This window comes from Amphibalanus amphitrite, unplaced genomic scaffold (genome assembly GCF_019059575.1).
Source record: "Amphibalanus amphitrite isolate SeventyFive unplaced genomic scaffold, NRLGWU_Aamphi_draft 000142F_arrow, whole genome shotgun sequence".
NCBI lineage: Eukaryota > Metazoa > Arthropoda > Thecostraca > Balanomorpha > Balanidae > Amphibalanus > Amphibalanus amphitrite.
The window spans coordinates 585,520-605,047 of NW_024881637.1; the positions used below are offsets into that span (position 1 = coordinate 585,520).

Here is a 19,528-nt window from a genome sequence, read left to right on the forward strand (position 1 = left end):
CTACTCTTCTGTTGGAGCACGTGTCCAAAGTTTTACACATGTACCGGTGTAAGCCTATGTAAATCAGACCACACCGGCCTAGTTCTACACGCACATTTGCATTACTCTGTCATTGTGGATGACCTCGACTGGGACATTGTCAGAGCGGCGGACGTGCTTCTGAACACGCTCATTGCCAATAATAGGGTGGCAGTTAGGGTCCAAGGACGCGGAATACGACACCGAACAGCTGATGTGTTTGCGTCACTGATCAGGGACGCTAGATTCCTACCCGTTTGACGATCTGTAATGTATCGATAGTACTCGATTTATCGATGATGTCGACAACCGAATACTATCGATAATACCGACAGGAGGAAATACGTGAACTGTGAAATGCGCTCATCGCGCCGTGGCTTCCACGCCGTATCGCGCCGGACTTACCACGATTTTCCGCGTCCACGCAGCTTGGAAAGGGAGAGGGGTGTCTGTTATGAACGTCTATTTACACACGGAACACCAGCCTGCCTCGCCGCGCTGCGTGGCTAAACTCGGCGACAGGCTGTGTGGTGACAACTTACAACTCAACTTAAAAACGGTAGAGCTGATTAGGTAAGCAGTAAGCTTCTCAGTTATTGGATATGCTACACACCAAGGCTACGACAGTGACATTGCACACGACGAGAGTGTCATCATATAACCAGCAAACAGCAACAACAAAAGGCGAAAGGAATGATGTTAGCATATAGCCTCAAGATCTTATGATAGTGAGCGAAATGGTGAGCTGGTGCGAACTTACTAATCGCAGCGTGGATAGTAAAACATCAATACCTTTAACAACATACACAACACAATGTTCATACACTTCTTAAATTACGCGACCTTAAGGGTACACGTGAAGCGACATGGGTGAAACATGAGTGACAACATTAATTACAGCACGCTCCGTTCATCTGGCCTAATGACCTTATTCACGCCAATATGCCCACATATTCCCTTACTGGCCGGTAGTATAAAATCGCTGGTCGGCCTCTCAATGACTGAGGGCAGGTTGCCCGGCCGGCACACGCACCCCTCAGATTAGTTATCGGTTATGTAGTGACGGTTAACTGCGGTGATGTAGTGACGAAACAAAATACTATCATCTGACGAGCTACCAATGAACTGAGTCACTGTGCATCCTTACATATACGTTCATACCTCATACGTTCATATCTCTGCAGTGTTCATACCTACAGGGTGTTTCACAATAAACGTTACTTTTGATAAGCTTTTAAAATGACCTCAACTATTCGTATGCCCATAAATTCTATATTCATTTTGTTGCAAATTCTTTCGGGTTTTTTATCCTTACAAAAACTATGACGAATCATCAACTGCATTCTTTATGTATGTACGTGCAATGTCCACACGATCAAAACGGGTCAATTCGCTGTTAAGCTTCAGGGTCCTTCACAATGAATGTTGCTTTTCAAACGACGATGTTTCAGTGACATGTATTACATATGGCTCATGAGTATTGCCACATGACACAGTAGAACAGTAGGACTGATGAACATATAACTTTCAGTTCAGCACCCTTCACGGGTTCTCCACTATGCCACCCTTCCGTCTGACCTTTTCAACCCGATTTTCTGGGATCGCCGTCTGGCCAGGAGGCGGGGCTGGTCTCGTGTTTCCAGTCTTCTGGAACCTTTCTACCACCCGTTTGAAAGACATTTTTGACGGAATATCCTTCCTCCTTTTAAAATGGCTACCGAAGTCCGAAACTCCGTCGCACTGCGGTCAGACTCCGCAAAGCGCCGTAATGCATGACCACCCATACCGCCTCATCATCTGTACACGGCGAATTGACCCGTTTTGACGGTGTTGGCATTGCACGTCCATACAGATGGAACCGTTGACGGTTTGTAAAAATAATATAAGGACTAAAAACCGCAACAAATTTGCAGCAAAATGCATATAAAATTTCCGCGCTTACGAACACGTAAGATCTTCATTTAAGCTATTCAAAAGTAACATTTATTGTGAAACACCCTGTATGACTATTATGCGGTGTTCGCTAAATAGTAATTACAATTTACAACGCTTCAGACTAACGAAGCAAAAGTAACATTAGCCCGTGCTAGGGCTATGACTTACCTATCTTAGCCTCAACATACAATAAATGTGGTACTTGTCGGACTGTTGTGTTTTTACGATCGTTTTAAGTTTAAAGTGACTTCAAATGACAGAACTTTGTGACTTGCGGAAGGTAAAATGTTCCAATTGGCTCACACAGTAGAAATGAACCAAAAGAGGTGATGGACCAGCAACAATTTTCGATAATAAACGATGAGTATATTGCATTGATATGTTGCCATAATGGCGTTGCGTTGCGCAATGCGCGCTGGTATCGCCTGTCTAGGCTAGTGTCAGGTCGGTGTCAGTGTCACGTTCAGAGCTGTTCACTCGTCTTTGACTCGTTACCGGCGGTGTGTCAGTGTCAGTGTCAGGTTGGTGTCAGTGTCAGTGTCCCGCTCAGAGCTGTTCACTGGTCTTTGACTTGTTACCGGCGGGCGGCGGCGGCGTTGTGTCAGTGTCAGTGTCAGTGTCAATGTTAGTGTCAGTTCGGTGTCACGTTCAGAGCTGTTCACTGGTCTTTGACTCGTTACCGGCGGGCGGCGGCGCCGGTGTGTCAGTGTCAGTGTCAGTGTCAGATCGGTGTCACGTTCAGAGCTGTTCACTCGTCTTGGACTCGTTACCGGCGGGCGGTGGCGGGGCGTCCCCCTCCTCCGGGTCGTGGACCACAAAGAAGCGCCGGTCGCTGTACAGATCAGCTGTGTCCAGCTGCTCCCAGACGCGCAGACGCAGGATGGCACCTGGGGACAGTGGCTAACGTTAACAAGCGCACACACAGATAGAACAGCCATCGGTTCTGATGCTCTCCGGGTTGGGGCGACGGCACCGGATATCCGGAAAATCACGGTCACACAGATCACGCGAACCACCAAAACACACTGACGAATTGCCGCCTACCACAAACACAACACACGAACGCGAGGTTTATGGCATTGAATCAACAATCAAGCACGCACAACCACATGCCCCGAGGCCCGAGCTGGGTGTGAGCGTCCGAACATATTCGGATTACCAACAGGATCAAAAGCTGAAACGGATGTTTTCAATCATTCTAGCGCCGCTATATGACCAAGGCTGACCACTGAGAGCTGCGGCGTCACTGGACTCGTCCTTTGTTTGATATGCCACCCGGTATCCATCCCTACGTCCTATGTTTAGCGAGACATATATGTACATACGTGTATAATAATCCTACACAGATGCCTACACCATATAGTTATAGTCTCTCATGCCCATACACAGATGTTATTCGATGCCTCGCGTTTCTGACAGTCCGCCAGTCCCTCCCGTCCCTCACCGGTGACGAGTCCTGTGACGATGGCGATGGCCAAGGTAACCATCAGCGTATATGTGTCACACTGCCTACCCCCAGACACTGGAGGTCTATTACCCCGTGTCTGCCACACCAGTCCCTCCCGTCCCTCACCGGTGACGAGTCCGGTGACGATGGCGATGGCCAGTGTGATGATTAGCGCCAGGATCTGCATGCCGCCCTGGTATCCGGCCGAGCGGCCCGCCTGGGTGCCGTGCTCCGGGCCGGCCAGCGCCTGGGCAGTGGCGTTCTCCATCGGCTCCATCGCCGGGAAAATCACGTACAGACTGATGGAGGACAGAGAAGAGAAAACAGATTAATTAAAGGGAGATTATGACCTTTTTCCACAAAATCTGAGTTAGGACCATTTTCTGACAAAACACAACAAGTTATAATGTAAATTAAAACCATTTTGCTCAATTCGGTACCTTGCCGCAAATATCTCAACTTGAAGTCACGTTAGCGGGGAGCGCTGAAAATGACCGTTGAATAAGTACTTACATCACTTTTTGGTACTTGCATGTAATTTTGTAAAATGAGCGTATTCCTCACATTTGATCTTCATCACATCTAGTTAGTTAATGGTCGTCTATAGTGCCTTCAAAAGATATTAATGGTTTGGGGGTGGTTTATGTCTAAATTTACGCAACTATTTTTCCTGTTCATCATCTGTGGCCATATGCTGCTATTTTAGTAGCAACGACTCAATTTTGAATCGGTCCCGCCGACTGCACAATAAAAGAAGATAGATACAACACTTTTGCGGCATCACTGAAAAACTTATGCAGTACTGTTATCAAAATTCTCATAACACCGTTCGACAAACCTGAAGTCTTTTTGAAATAAATATGCTTGTATTTTTCGCTTCAGGCTCTGAGGCCAAAATAATGAATTTCGTAGTCGCAATCGCAAGATTTGGCTGCGTTTCTGGCGCATGCCGTTCATTTGTGGCGCAAAATAATACTTGGAAACAAAGAAGAGTAGGCACTATGTACCCCCGAATTAGAATCTAATTAATTCTAAACCGAATTAACTCTAATTCAAATTAGAATCCTTACAACCAAGCAACGACAAGGCGATAACATAAACAAAAACCCAAGCGTCGCTGTTTGAAACAAAAGCGCCATATACTGCGACTTTTTTATAGAGAAGGACAACGCATTTCGGTGGGTGTTACAAGTACTGCAAGTACTGCTTCTTTTTTGCAAAAATAAAAACATTTTTCACATACGAAACTGTGCTAGGAAATTTTCATATTTTATAGAAACTACAGTAGAAATAGTATAGATGTCGAGTAATTTTTATTTAAGAAAAAAGAAAGCTCATTATCTCCCTTTAAGCTGGCGGAAAGACGGTGACAGACATATCGTTGACAATCAAAACAAACCTTAAGGGACAAGGGCTTTAATTGCTACACCGCCTCATAAGTTCAACTGTATCTAGGAATTCATCCGATTTCCGGATGATGGAAGAGAAGATTTAAATTTGTATGCTGGATGAATTCTGTCGACTGTCCAACCCTTTCCCACATTTGCCCCAAACAATGTTTGACAGCAACGTCAGGACTAGCAGGTTCCGACTCCATTTGTTCGTAGACGGCCATCGTATGGACGAATTAAAACGGCAGCGTCAACCCACCTGTCGGCGTACTGCTCGTGCGTGGCCATGGCGGCCATGATGGCTCCCACGATGCCGGCCAGCACTCCCGGCATGCCGTGCAGGTTGTGCACGCCGCACGTGTCGTGCACGCGGCACCGCTCGTCCAGCGCTGGCTGGAGGCACAGAACGGGAGATAGGGTGATACAGTGAGACGAGAGAGTTAGAAGGTCAAGCATCAACACGACTTCCGACACACACCTGGCGGGATACCTGAACCAGACTCGGTTGTCGTCACTCGGTATTCGGTAACATAGTACACGAATCATCTTTAGAGTTCACAGATTCCTTCAAAAGTTCGTACAGGGATTGATAGATAAGACTCCCATCAATGATCTTTTTGATGCATGCAAGTGAGCTCCTGAGAATGGGCCGTCGCCGTCCCCAGTCTCAAAGCAGCGACACACTTTACACCGACGCGGTCACAACACCTAAAAACGGTGTCGTTTTTACCGCCGCTCATCTGCAAAACAATCACGTCTCCCTCACACTCAGCTGAGCCGTACTACGCGTCAGCCCCGTACGGCGGTGATGGACCGTCCTGCTGATCGTCCCTCGGCGCCCAGTCATTGTACCCCGGCGGTGAGTCGTTAGTTTGCAGGCCGCGAGTCGTACGCAGCGCGCGCACCATCAGCCATGAATCAGACGCGATGTCCTCGGCGATATGCAGAGCAGCGTCCGCCTCTCCTGGTCGCCGGAGGACATCGCCTCTGGATCTGATGCATGTCAACAGTGGCGGCGGGCCGGCGAGCTCTCACCCCTCCCCGCCCCTTCCCCCCGCGCCCCAGTCAGTCCGAGCTCCTATTGGTGGACGAGCTGGGCCGGCGGGGGCTCGTCCGTCCCGCCCCCGACTCCGGCAGGGCAGTTGGTCGATCGGTCGGGAGCGGGCCTCCTCAGAATGTCTCCCCCCCCCCTCCACCGGCCGGCGAGGCGAGCAGGCACGTAAGCAATTAACCAGTAATCCTTATTTATCAACACGCTATTCAAGGTGCTACTTAGATAATGATATGTTATTGTGGTGTCGTAATGTCACGTGAGGTCGGGTCGCAGGACCAGTGCTGCCGCCTGGTGGTGACATGACCCGGGTGCGACCGGCTCGTGGAGCGGGAGTCGCCCGCTGACGCTCGAGCCGCGCGGAGCTGCAGTTACGTTTATTACTTTGTATCGTTGTTCATTGCTTATGTTAAATATAGGTACTGCGAGACAGTACAGTTATGTAATATCCTATTTCGTATAAACTGTTCGATGCATTGCTTTACTCTTTTTACAGCATCAAGAATGGATAAACATCTTAATCGACACGAATACGATGCAATCCATTTCATACCTACTTGAAAGTTTTTACTAATGGTATGTACACAAGGAACCTGCATTAGACGACATTGCCTAGATTTGTTGTTCACCTGCTAAGTGAATTCAAACGGCATCCAGGATTTCAAGACCTTTAAACGCACATACCTACGCTGGTCTCATTAGCCAGATTGTCGGAGTTTCCTGTATCTCTGTTCTTCATTTCATATGCCTATCGGTCGGCCATCGTCCTACACCTCCCACACTACGCGCACGCGAGTGACCACACGACAGCCCTGACCTGTCCATGTCCGGCGTGCCCATCGCTTCTCTTCCTCTGTAGTTCCAGTAGACTATCCCGTGTCGCGGGAGCCGGGAGTGGCCGCACGGCTTTATTCTGACGGCTGTCCGTGTCCACTATCCCTGTATCTAACTATAATCTATAGCTTTCAATATTTTCGCATCTCTCTCTCCCTCTCTCTCACTCTCTCCCTCTGCCCTCTCTCCCCTCCCCGCTCTCTCACCGTGATGATGCTGAAGCCGACGACGGAGAGGACACCGGCCACCGAGCCGATGATGACGGCTCCGAACGGCTGTACCATCATGTCGGCAGCCGTGCCCACCGCCACGCCGCCGGCCAGCGTGGCGTTCTGGATGTGCTCCTGGGAACGGGGGAGGACGGGGAGGGTTAGCTGCGTGGTAGGCATTCATCATCTAAGACAGTGAAAGGCCGACTTAGATCTATTGTAATTGAAAATCCCAGCGTGTCGTCTCGTACGTGAAAATTGGTTTATGTGTGGCTGTACATAAGCTTAGACGTGCTTACCATGAACGTTTCTCACCATGCGCTTGTCTTCACGCATTTGTTGAGACATTCTATTTCTCCAAAAGGACTAGTCAAGCCACATATAACACACAACCTTCCAATATATCCCCACAGCGCACGTACGACGCAGGGTATACATATTGGTGCGACGTACTCCGGACTGGCCGGCCGTGAGATTCAAGGTATGTGACCCTCTAGAGGCCGGTGCCTTCTGAAGCCGCCGTCCCCGCCGCCGGCCGGACCAACTGCGTCTCACACGTCCGATGTATATCGTCCCACTAGTGTATGGCTGTCGAGCGGTCACCGCGCCGCGCCGGCGGGGCACAGGGCGCCGTCCGCCGCGGCAGGACATTCGTTAGACGACTCAGACCGCCTGGCAATCAGCGGCCGCAGGTGACAGCCGCGCCCACCGAGCCTCGCGTGAGGCCGGGCCGCCGCGCCGCTCTACCGCGGTGTTGTGCTGCTCTACCGACCTTCTGCGCGGGTTTACCGCGCTGGGATGCTCCACCGCACAGGTATCGGTGACTGCCGAGCGGCGGGCACGGCAGTCGGTGCGGTTGTAGCCCCGGGCGGATCGGGTGATAGTGTTTCACCAGTTCAGTCCGGACTGGACCGGTAAAAGGGGCGGACCTGACTGTGTACGGGTGTAACTCATGTCGAATGGTAACAGCAGTTTCGGTTAGGGATGTGGCTCGCATTGCAAGGTGTTTCTCTGAGGCGAATTTATTTGGATTTAATGTTTCGCTTATGTACATATAGTAGCGGCTTCCTGAATCGCCGGTATGCCGTAGGACAGTGGGTATTATGGCCTCCAGAGCAAGCATTTAATCGCCAGCGTTTTCACTGACGGTTTTGTCCATAATTTACCACTAGAGAGGATGATGGGTTTACAAACAATCGGTAAACATTTTTTTTGGCGTTCACCTTCCCACCCTTCCCTTGCCACTCACCATGGAGAACTTGCTGCGTTTGTCGAGCAGTGCCGAGACGGCGAACGACACCACACAGCTGGCGCAGAGCGAGAGGTAGGTGTTGATGACGGCCCGACTCTGGACGTCACCTTGCGCCAGCGCCGAGTTAAAACTCGGCCAGAAACACCACAGGAAAATCGTGCCTGGGTGAGGGACAAAACAGACGGTCAAATACATGCGTTGAATATAATAAAACAAGGAGACGGACACGGCACCTTTTACCATTTTTTTTTTTATATATTCGCTGAAAGTAATCCACAAGTAACTTTAGTCCGGAGTCTCGCGTATCAGCAGACCCGCTCATATTACGTTAAAAGGGACCCTCCCACCTTCAAAAAAGTTAATGATTTGGCATGAAAGTGATGTCGCTCGGTTCAGAAAGAGCAAAAACGAATATCTACCAAATTTCATCGAAAAATATTCACCGGTTTTCAAGATATTAGACTTTTACTTTTGTTTACTTTTTGGGATCTCCGCTGTTCCTAGCGACTTTATTTGAAAGTGCGGCATTTGTTGCGCGCAAAGCAGCATATATCACCGCGTGCTACAAAACGTTTTAGTCAAACATTTAACGGACGTTCGAAAGCCTGATGACGTCATCAGATTCCCGTAATGGTTAAGAGATAGGGACCACGCTGGTCCCACCCTGCAAGTAAAGGGAAGAAATTTCTTGAACACCATAAAGCTGCGGGGGTTGCGACTAGGATAAATGGTGGTTTCTGAGCCTGGCCGCAAACTTGGCTATCTCAACTCAAAACTAATGTTAAGGTGGGAGGGTCCCTTTAACGTTATGGGTAAACGTTATGGGCATTGCGGCACAGTATACCTGCAGGCGCTTTTACACTGCCATCTATGGGCGAAAGGTGAAAATAATGAGCATTGCGGCACAGTATCCCTGCTGTCTTCGTTATGATGAACCTTTGCTTCTTCTCGCCTTCGCTACAGCTGACTCAGTTGTTTCTACCGGGTGGCCCAGAAAAAACGTTCCCAACTTTAAATCAATATTTCTCAGAAAGTGATAAAGATACAACATTGAAACTTCCAATAGTCAATGCGGCACACATTTTCAGTAAATGGTGTGATTTTCATGGTGTTCGGTAAATTACTTTTTAAACGATTCGTGTTTCAAGCATGCCATGTAAAAATTACTTTTTTGCTCCGATGTTTACTCAAAAATGTGAGTGAACAGGTCACTTTCACCCCTCGGCACCACGGCCTAGAGCCATGGCTGCTACTGGCAGCTAGTCTCATTGATGGTTCGGGTCTCAGGATGACACATTCCATCAGGCAACCACGATGGCTCTGTGCCAGTGGCATCGGAAGAAGTTTCCAGTTTTCTAACCATCTTGTGGCTCAAATGCTTTCCTGGCTGACATTCCTGGGAAAAGGTAGCTTTTCAACCAGTTTTCTTTTTTGTCATCTGCTGGCAATATCGTTTTTCATAAAATGTTATGTGGTCTTCTGGCACAGGAACTAGTCTGTTTTAGTTTGTTTTCCTTATCCGGTCGATTTACTGTTTGATCTACTGAAAGGAGGGTAATCAGCAGTAATCCATGCACCGTGCCACGAATCATGATTTGGTGTTAAAACGAATGGCATCCATGAGCACCATTTTGGCTCAGTATTTGAATATTTGGCACATAAGTGAGACACAAATATTTAAAATAAGAACATACGTGTTGGTTTCATTCACATGCTCTATTTTTCTATTCTTTTTTAGGTATAACATGCCCGTCTAACCCAATCATCACTATCGTTTGATATCGGCAAAAAAAGCAAAAACGTCTTGCTTAATTCAACTCAAGATTGCCACCTTGAAAATGATGGTATAGTGTTATAATTTAGCATACCAATGCGCAAAGAAATGACGCAAACTTGCTGAAAATTTTGTCTCGTTATTTGCACTCGAATTTGATATATAGGCCTCCAAAGTTCGGAACGTTTTTTCTGGGCCACCCGGTATTAGCCGTTTTACACTTTATGTAAACTAATGAGCGAATGAATGGATAAAGGTTTACTGCGCTGATGACGCAATCAATAAAAAGTTTTCTTGCTAATAGTAAACGTCTGGTTGATTTCTTTAGCTCCTTACCGATCATCGAGAACAGGTCGGAGACGATGTTTGAGGCTGCTAAGTCTCCCTATCGATAATCGATACCAGTTTGGCTATCAGGGCTCCTTACCGATCATGGAGAACAGATCTGAGACGGTGTTTGAGGCGGCGTTCTCGCTGTCCCGGTCCTTCCTAAACATGGCGAAACTGACGGCCAGACCGAAATACGCGCCGAACGCGTGCACAAATATCGAGTCGCCCATATCGGACACCTGTAACAGGAGAAAGCGAGGTTATTGACGTACGTTGTCCAATAACTCAAGGGCTGGTCCAGGAAAACCATGATATACTGACCCGATAAAAATCCTCATTCCCGCCAATAAGTGATGATGGTTACAATTAATTAGGTATACCTAATAAAGTACCAAATCCCATATTTTACTGCATGAATTTACTAAGGAACTCTTGGGTTGCACTTACCTGCAGGTATCGCCGACCAATGACTTCATTGAAGGCAAATATGGGAACCTGAAAAAGAATAGACCGAACATAACAAAGGAACGAGAGCACACAAGACGCAACACATGAACCTTTATTGAATGTCATTACGAAGTCGCAGTTGGCACCTACAAAAGCCGCTGACATTGATTGAACTCCATGTCACGGTTCCCGTCTGTCTACGCAAAAACACTGTTTTTACGCTGTTTTTGTCTTCACTATCGCTTGACAGGACTAAATCCGTCATTTATAATGAACCACTCGTATTGCCTCGACAATGAGGGAGCGGACAAAGTATTTTGCTGCCGGACAAACTGAATCTGCGGACCAAACACCCTCTCTGGACGAGAGAGTTCTGCTGTGTTTTGACGGGCGCTCAGACGACCGGCCTGTCGGTCACATCTGAAGGGCGCAGGGCGGGATAATCCACCCGACTGGTGTATAATGGACCCGTATCCGTCTATCGCGCATACCGAAAACGCATACATTTATCCAGGGCCACGTGTACGCTGGAGTGTGTCTGGAACTCGAGGCAGTGGAACGTTTGGGTCAGCCGAATTCAGCAGCGGGATTCGGCCGAAATATTAGACAGGGTGAAATAATCCCAGTTGCGGCATCACTCAAAGGTGCTGTTCAATTGTTCATAAGGGTTTCGTTTTTATCTGTAGGTGTATGTTTCAGGCGCTTTTGCATATCATTTTTAAGGGATTTATAGCGAAAGAGTTAAAATATTTAAGCTTACTTATTATCTTCCGTCCGTACATCCGTCTGTCCGTCCGTTCGTTTGTGCGTCTGTCCATCCGTCCGTCTGTTCGTCTGACCGTCTGTCTACCCGTAAGCCCGTCTGTCTGTCCGTCCGTCCGTCCGTTTACTGACCTCGATCATAGCCATCACCAGTAGCTGCGTGGGCGACGTCTTTCCGAGCACGACTCCGAATGAGATCAGGATACACGCGGCAGTGAAGTCGGCTCCCAGCAGACTGGCGGAGAAAAACCGCGCATAAACTTCATGGGGGCATTATAAGCACTACATGATTTAGAATATCTGATCAGCATGTTTTGCTTGCGCTAATTGCTAAAATAAGAAGAATGTTGTAGGAGAGGCCAGATAATGTATGTATAATATCATTAGACTGGGTACGTTAAAAACACACCACAATGTGAATGTATTTCGCATCTCCCAGACATAACAAAGCCTTCAAAGCAATGCTATTTGCTAGACCCCTGGCTTAGATATCCCAATCGGCTATAAGGAATGAGTGATTACCTCATTATCCTCATACCAGAAGCTAGCCACCGTAACGTTGGGTTTGCACGTCTGGACTATGTAGTATTTTAGCTACGGATTAGTTCGAAAGTGCCGTCTAAGCCGAAGGCATCAAAGACCGTCTTTCTCTTCGCCCGCAGGGAGTTATAAGGTGGGGAGCCTTATGCGATCTTCGGTAAAACCATTCAATTTTTTGTACGTAAAAATGAATGGCAAATTGAAGTGGTGCAATTGAAAACGCAGACCTCTGTTACAATGGTTCCCACATATAATTCCTCCCTGATTAGTGATTTTCTACAGCCATCTCCGATAAGAGGGAGCTATCCAGATTGTTCCATTAGGTCGCCGTGAAAAAGAACATCGTGACTATATCACTATATCGACTGATGGCTGATTAATTAGCTAAATACCGCGGAAAGTGCTGCAATCTGCATCTGTCTAAACGGTGTACGATTTTCGGCGTGGACAACCATGACTGTGTGAGTGGCTGATGCAATGCGACGGCCTTGCCACATTCGAGCCTCTGTGAAATAAACATGAATGGTGTATGTATATCTACAATATACATCCACATTCCAAAGCATCAGCCGACTAAATCGTGTCTTGTCACCTTGCATTGCTCTGGCATTAATGAGTCATGCATCCAATAAAAGCGACGTGCATGGGACGGTTCATCGCGTATTTCTCCCGTTGAAAAGAGAAAAATAAAAGTTGCCAATCTCGAAAGGCTGGCTTAACTAATTCCCAAATAGCAACACTTCAATGAATCTCGTGGTTTGGTTCATGTGATTTTGATGCTTTGATTCCTAGTGATTTTGAAGCTATTCACCGCAAAAAGAATGATTGTACGGGTTCTATTTTGAGATCAATACGTGTGAGTGAGTCACCAAAAGAGTTAGGTCCATTCCGTTTTTTTTTTTCGGAAATGTCAGCTGACCTCCCACACCTGGAATATCACACCCTGCCATGTGATTCTGAGACGCCCCGGCGCCCGTCGGACCCACCTCTCGACGTCGATCTGGATCCTGCCGTCGTGTAGGTGGAAGAACCCGTTGACGATCAGGGCCCACTGCAGCACCAGCGCGGCCAGCAGGAAGTTGAGGCTGACGGCGCTGAGGCCGTAACGCTTCAGGAACGTCATCAGGAAGCCGAAGCCGATGAATATCATCACGTGCACGTCCTGGAACACTGAACGGAGGACAACGGTTCAGCGCCATCGGAATCAATAAGGCGGAAGCTTTGAGTATTCTGCCAATAATGTGACATAAATTGTTACAAACATATCTAAACCATGATTAAAAAACTATATATTCCTTACACACATCACGGAGTTATAGCGTAAACATCTAGGAAAATCTCACAATGGCATCAGTCTAGCCATCCTCCTAGGCGCTACATCGAGACTAGAATGCCCATCAACATAATGGCAGTCACAACAAGAAGGCATACATTCACGACATGCTGGATGATCTCAACGACCTTGCTTCGAAGATGAATTATTCGGTAGTGTCTTGCGCTATACTTAATCTATATGCATAAAAGGGGTACAAACACGTTACATGCACACATACAACATGCATGCATGCATGCATACATACATACGCATTTACGTTGCTACATGGATAGCTTCCTGCACATAAATAAGGAGCAAATACTGCAAAGGTGACAAGCCAATCATGTAAGGGTCACGTCCCTTCTCACAAATTCGTTGTGTAACACAGAGTGCGTCAGGAGCGATAAGCTATGCACAAAGGTCCACTCATGTAGGCAATCGTAGTAGTGCGGGGTAGTATCTAACTCTTATGCTCCACGATGATTCGTACATTATTGCGGGATTATCACTGCCGATTCACCCATCGCCACCTGTTATTTACCGACCGAGAAGCCGAGGCAATACGGCACAAACGGGCGTTAACTCAGCCACCAAACGAGTCGAATTGAAGACGGTCGAGCAACTGAATTAACGGAAAAAGAAGTCACTGGGAAATAAGCGTTGAAGGAACGGAAACAATTGGAACGTGAAAAAATGACGGGAGCGAGAATAAACGTTTAAATCTCCTAACAGGATACGTGCCGACGCAGGTCTACGCCCCACTCTCTTCCACGACCTCCCGTCCTCTCTCCTCCTACCCAAACCCTCCCTCCGTCTCGTCTCACTCACTGCTGTACATGCGGAGCAGCTTTCCGGGCGGCGTGTCCTGCGGCGCGTCGTCCGGCTTTGTCACAGAGTACTCGGCGAACACGCCGAACAGGATGACGAACACTACCTGGAGGGCCACCAGCACCAGCGGATGCAGCGTGCCCAGAGCCATCGCGGCGGATGGAGAGGGGCGGAAGGTGGGGAAAGCACGAGGATGGTTAGACGGTAAGCGGTGGATGGTAAGCAGATAGACGGTGGATGGTCAGATGGCGCACGGTGGACAGTGAACGCTTAGACGGTTAGAGGGTGGACGACGGACTTGGAACGACAGTAGATGATAGACGGCCAGACGGTTAGACGGTGGAAGGTAGACGATGGACGATAGACCGCAGGACGGTGGGCTACGCTCTAGTCAGACGACTGACAGCGAACTGAATACACGGCGGCGCTACAGCGAGCAGCGGACGGCGGGGCTCCTCTCGGCACGCCCGCTCGGGGTCGAATGGCTGTCGGAGCCGGAGACGGCGGCGGCTGGGTCGGCGCGGAGCGGATCGGGGACGGATCATTGGACGGATCACGGTCGGTATATACGGGCCGAATGGTGCCCTGCGGCGGCGGGTCACCAGCCAGCACAGTCTCTCGGGTCGCCAGGTCCGCTGCTGATGTCCTCACGACATAGGGGATGATGGGTGTCTTCCAGCCGTTCACGGCAGCTCCAGAGAGGACTGAGATTTGTTGTTGACGTTCACACATATGTGAACGAAGAACGGTGTGGCTGTCTATTTGATTATCCCACAGGCCACTGGGAATAAATCAAATGAAGGTTAGCGTCGGTCTGTGCTCCGCAGCTCTGCCACATGTGGCTTAGAAGGTGTATACTTCCTAGATCAAGTCATAGGATGCCCAACGAACAGCGGCAGACAGAGCAACCCACCCATTCTTAGGTAAGGTCAATAGATACGCTACTACAGTTATTCCAATTTCGACCTTTTATAGATAACAATATAAGGTCATTTACTACATGATTGAGGAGAGCAGTTCGCAGCTCTTTTTGGGTTTAACCCTTTTGTGTTGTGAAATAAGATTTGACCTCGAGTCAACGTTTGTTTCTCAACGCAACGAACACCAGCGTATAAAGTTTGCTTTCATGAACGATTTCCCGTGATAACTTCTGGACATCTTAATTGAACATACTTGATCGTATCCTGTCGTCGTGTTTCCAAAGGCATGTCACGTGACAGCTCACCCGACAAAGACACATTTGACAGTCAGACAGTTCAACAGGCAGTTCACCTGGCAATGACAATGTAGGTTGGACAGAAACCGGACAGCTGTGCCAGCAGGTTGAACTGACAGACACCTGAGGGCCCGCCCGACAGCGACACCTAGCACTCATGTAGCTCACCTAACACCTAGGCGTAGCAGTCAGGAAGCCCACCTGAGAACAGCAGCTGACAGCTCACACAGCTCACCTGAGGTCGGCAGCTGACGGTCTCAGAGCTCACCTGACAGCGGTAGCTAGCTCACCTGAGAGTGGCAGCTGACAGCTCACACATCTCACCTGATGTCGGCAGCTGGCCCCGCTGATTGCCGGCCGTCCTCTGCCCCGGCTCCTCGGGCCGGTGTAGCGCCCAGCTGGCCAGTGTGTCTCGGTAGCGCGGCCGCCACCGCTCGTCCAGCGGAGGGTAGTGCACGAGCAGCGTGAACAGGACCAGTAGCACCGTCTGAACAGCCAGCAGCAGCAGCGGCAGATGAGGACGCTCCGAGAGGGGCCACCGCAGCGGCGCAGCGCAGCACAGCGGCATGGCAGCGGTGGAGGAGCCCCGAGGGGCGGATGGGAGGACGGCAGACGGTACGGCTACGGGAACATCTGGCGGAAAGGACGGACGGTGATGGGCCAGCGGAGAGGGCAGCTGTCGAAACGGTGGGTGAAGATCTGGAGGGTTACAAGAGAACTGACAGAAGAGAGGACGAGTTGGTGGACAGAGGGATGGGGTGGTAGCGCCGACTGGACAGCCGACTGAACTCAGTCGGACTGGTGCCACTGCGCCGTCGCACGGCATACTGCAACGATCAGCTCCGTGCCAGTGAGGCACTCTGCCCCGAACAATGGCAGTTGAGACCCCCGGGGAAGGGTCTGCCCAGAATACACCCTCGGGTGACCTGAGATCGACCCGGTGACTTGTAGGTGACCCGGACATAGAATGCACTATGCGGTACTAAACAGAGGTCGCACAAGTCAAAGCGATAATGTCGAGCTACAATGTGAACCCTGATGGCAGATTGGCTGGTGTGCTGATCACATGGACAGATAGTACATAGGTTCATTGTCCTTGCACACAACAGCAGACACGGCTGGAAGTGGCACAACCGAAACGAACCATATGCCTTTCTAAACTCGTACAATTCAAGAACAGTGACAAGTGTAATACATGTATTTGTTACCAAATATTGGTAGTTGAGCGGGTTAGATCACAGGTTCACAGGTTCTTGAGGAGTCTCGACTAGAGTAGTTCCACAATCCACACGTCCCAGAGTTATCGCTGCCGTTAGCTGTACCCATCAGTGACTTATGGTACGACGCAGTCTCCTGAACTCACAGTCAACATAGGCCTGAGCACAGATAACAGTAGTAGTTACTACTGTTATCTGTGGCCTGAGGTCTTCGGTCTCCAATGGCCATGCCGAGACCGGCTGCCCTTAGTTCTCGATAGTCCACCAGAGAACGATGGTCATTAGTTCTCAGTCCTAAAAAAGACCGTCGTCGGTCCTCTGCCTTCGATGGTCCCGTCAGAGACCTGCGGTCTGTCCTCGATGGCCCTTCAGAGACATCTGGTCCTCAGTCCTTAGTGGTGCTCTGGAGACCGATATGGTCCTCACTCCTCAGTCCTCTACCACGGTGGCCTGCACGCCTCGCTCGGTCAGCTGGTCCACCAGCCGGCGGTACCCGGCCGCCACCATGTGGTCCACGTAACCCAGGTGGATCTCGGCCTGGCGCAGTTCCGGCAGCCGCTCACAGATGTCTCTGATGTTCCGCTCGGCGCACAGCCGCACCACCAGGCGGCGCACGCGGCGCAGCGGCGCGCCGGCCGGGCCCGCCTTGGCAGAGGTGAGGTCGAGCGTCTCCAACTGCGGGCAGGCCTCGGAGAGGAGGTCGCCGAAGAGCCAGCAGTGCCGGCGCATAGTGAGGTGTCGGAGCCGCGGCAGGGGGTCGCTGAACACCGGCTCCGGCGGGCAGCAGTCCTCGGTCAGCCACAGCACGGTCAGCTCCTCCAGGTGGGGGAACCAGCCGCGGGCGCCGGCCGGGCCGCCCCGCACCAGCTGGTAGTAGTCGGGCCGCAGGGTGAGCCGCCGCAGCGCCGGGCAGCAGGCGTTCACTGCCGAGACGTCAATGCGCCGCCGGCCTCCCCAGGCAGTGTGCAGCTCGAGTTCCGCGAGCTGCGGCAGCTCGGCGCCGGCGGGCAGCGCGCCGCCGTCACTGTCCACGTTCTGCAGCCTCAGCCGGCGCAGCTCCGGGTGTCCGAACAGACCGGCCAGCGGCGCCGAGCAGCGCACCAGACTCAGCGCGCGCAGCTGCGGCAGCCGCGCCTGCAGGGAGGCGCCCAGCTGGTAGCCGCTCACCTCCAGCTCCTCCAGCCGCGGGCAGCAGGGCGCGCCGGCCGCCTCTACGGGCGCCAGCAGCAGCGGCCGCCGGGACGGCGAGCACTTGTACCAGGTGGCCACCCGCAGACGGCGCAGCGCCGGCGTACAGTCGGTAACCACGCGCAGGTCGACAGTGACGTTAGTCTCCAGATCGACACAGGTCAGAGTCTGTGACCGCAGCTGCTCCAGACTGAACCGGGTCGGCGTGCGGCCGTATAAGTGTGTCAGCGATGGACAGGCCTCCATCAGCGTCCTGCAGTCGTCCAGGGGCGGCCGGCCGGCTATCACACGCAGTCCGGTCGCTGGCTCCGAGAAGAACTCAGCCAGAAACACATCCACCATCCGGTGGCTGACGGCCGACCGAATGTGCACCTCCCTCAGCTGGGCGGGCCGGCTGCGCAGCGCGCGCGCCAGGCGGCGGACCGTCTCTGCCGAGTCGTTGGGTCGGAGCCAGCCGATTCGGGTGTGGCGGGTCACCACGGCCTCTGCCAGGAGGGCGAGGTCCTCCGCCTCCTCTGGGTCACCGCTGTCCAGGGGAGGCAGGTCCGCCCAGAGGGTGTCGGCGGCCAGTCGGGCCAGCGGCGGCGGCAGGTCACCCAGCCCCCAGTGCGGACCGGGCTCCAGGGGCCGCCGGCGGCACCTGTCACACACCGCCTGCAGACACAGGGCCTGGAGCGTGGGCAGCGGCCGGAGACGGGTCTGGAGTGGAGGCGGGGTCTGCAGGCGCAGCAGGGCGGCCGGCAGAGACGTCAGGTCCGCGGAGTCGGCCAGCATCGGCGACGGACGGTCCACGAGCAGGTTCTCCAGAGCGGACATCGGCGGAGAGGACCGTGACGGCAAGGCCGCGCTTCAAACCACGCCTGTCACGACAGGGCCGCGGTCAGGGCCATTGCCGCGCCGACTGGTCAGTCACGCCCGGGCCGAAACTCACAATCAGCCGCGCCCGGACAGTGCTTTACACTCAATCAGCGGCGCTCCAACTGAACCCTCGTGGCTCGCAGGCACTGCATCAGCCGCGCTAGGACCACAGCATGGCAGGCACTGAGTTAGCCGCGCCGCCGGTCCTCAGCGCCACGCCAGCGGCCGGGCCGCCACACCTAGACCGGCCCTCACTCAAAAACCAGGCCGCCACCGACAGCAGTCAACACTCAATACATTTCACCAGACCAGACGCTGCGTCACACTCACTGTCCCTCCGTCAGTCCACCGCCACTGAATTCCCTCACAGATGCACACGCAGCGGCACGCACGCTGTGACCGACGTGCTCACGGTGGGAGAGATAGAGCAGCCGCCGCCGGCCGCCGCCCGGGCGGGGGCGGGGGCGGGGGCGGCGGGGAGAGCGGCAGTGGGCCGACCTGACCTTGAGCCGCCCGCGACGGCGCAGCTCGAGTGCGGCCCGGGCGTCAGTCGGCGGCCGGCCGGCCGGACGGGAGCGGAGAGTTCACTATCGTGACGGTATGTGGCCGATGAGGGCAGCGTGAGGACTATCTGAGGGTACAGGAGGGAACAGGTCACATGAACTGCTACTGGGAGTGCGGAGGGAGAAGGGAGGAACAGAGTAACGGGACAACCATAGAACCCAAACTGTTGATTGTAGATCAGCACTCATACGAATAAATCACGGGCACGAAATGCCGTTAACATCAAAGCATTCGCAAAACTAGGAGGGAAGTTCATAATCGACACGCAACAGGCTTCGATTAGGACGCTCGCCTCGCGTGCACTTCAGCGATAGACGACCCTAGGACGATGGAACTTGATCGATGTTATATA

The 19,528-nt window shown here is 51.7% G+C and overlaps 1 protein-coding gene across 2 annotated transcripts; it reads right to left on the reverse strand.

Annotated features, from left to right (window-relative positions):
- Positions 1-464: 464 nt before the first annotated feature.
- Positions 465-16,045, reverse strand: LOC122382575 (ammonium transporter Rh type A-like). Of its 2 annotated transcripts, none has more exons than XM_043368095.1 (10): positions 15,674-16,045; positions 12,977-13,160; positions 11,583-11,685; positions 10,689-10,736; positions 10,339-10,480; positions 8,135-8,298; positions 6,883-7,020; positions 5,051-5,184; positions 3,527-3,699; positions 465-2,840 (listed from the first exon to the last, which is right to left on the reverse strand). In XM_043368095.1, exons 1-10 carry the CDS (start codon positions 15,915-15,917, stop codon positions 2,692-2,694), a joined length of 1,479 nt encoding a protein of 492 aa, XP_043224030.1. In that variant the 5' UTR covers positions 15,918-16,045; the 3' UTR covers positions 465-2,691. The 2 variants fall into 2 exon arrangements, with proteins under 2 accessions (XP_043224030.1, XP_043224031.1); XM_043368096.1 differs by lacking the exon at positions 15,674-16,045 and adding an exon at positions 14,134-14,617.
- Between the last annotated feature and the right edge of the window lie 3,483 nt (positions 16,046-19,528).

What these genes read in the sequence shown, in the direction of transcription:
- LOC122382575 (XM_043368095.1), bottom strand. Translation starts at nt 15,917, where the DNA reads ATGCCGCTGTGCTGCGCTGCGCCGCTGCGGTGGCCCCTCTCGGAGCGT. An exon ending in ATCCAGATCGACGTCGAGAG is followed by an intron (nt 11,686 to 12,976) that starts GTGGGTCCGACG and finishes TTTCTCCGCCAG; the next exon opens with TCTGCTGGGAGCCGACTTCA. An exon ending in AACGCAGCAAGTTCTCCATG is followed by an intron (nt 7,021 to 8,134) that starts GTGAGTGGCAAG and finishes CCCCGTTCCCAG; the next exon opens with GAGCACATCCAGAACGCCAC.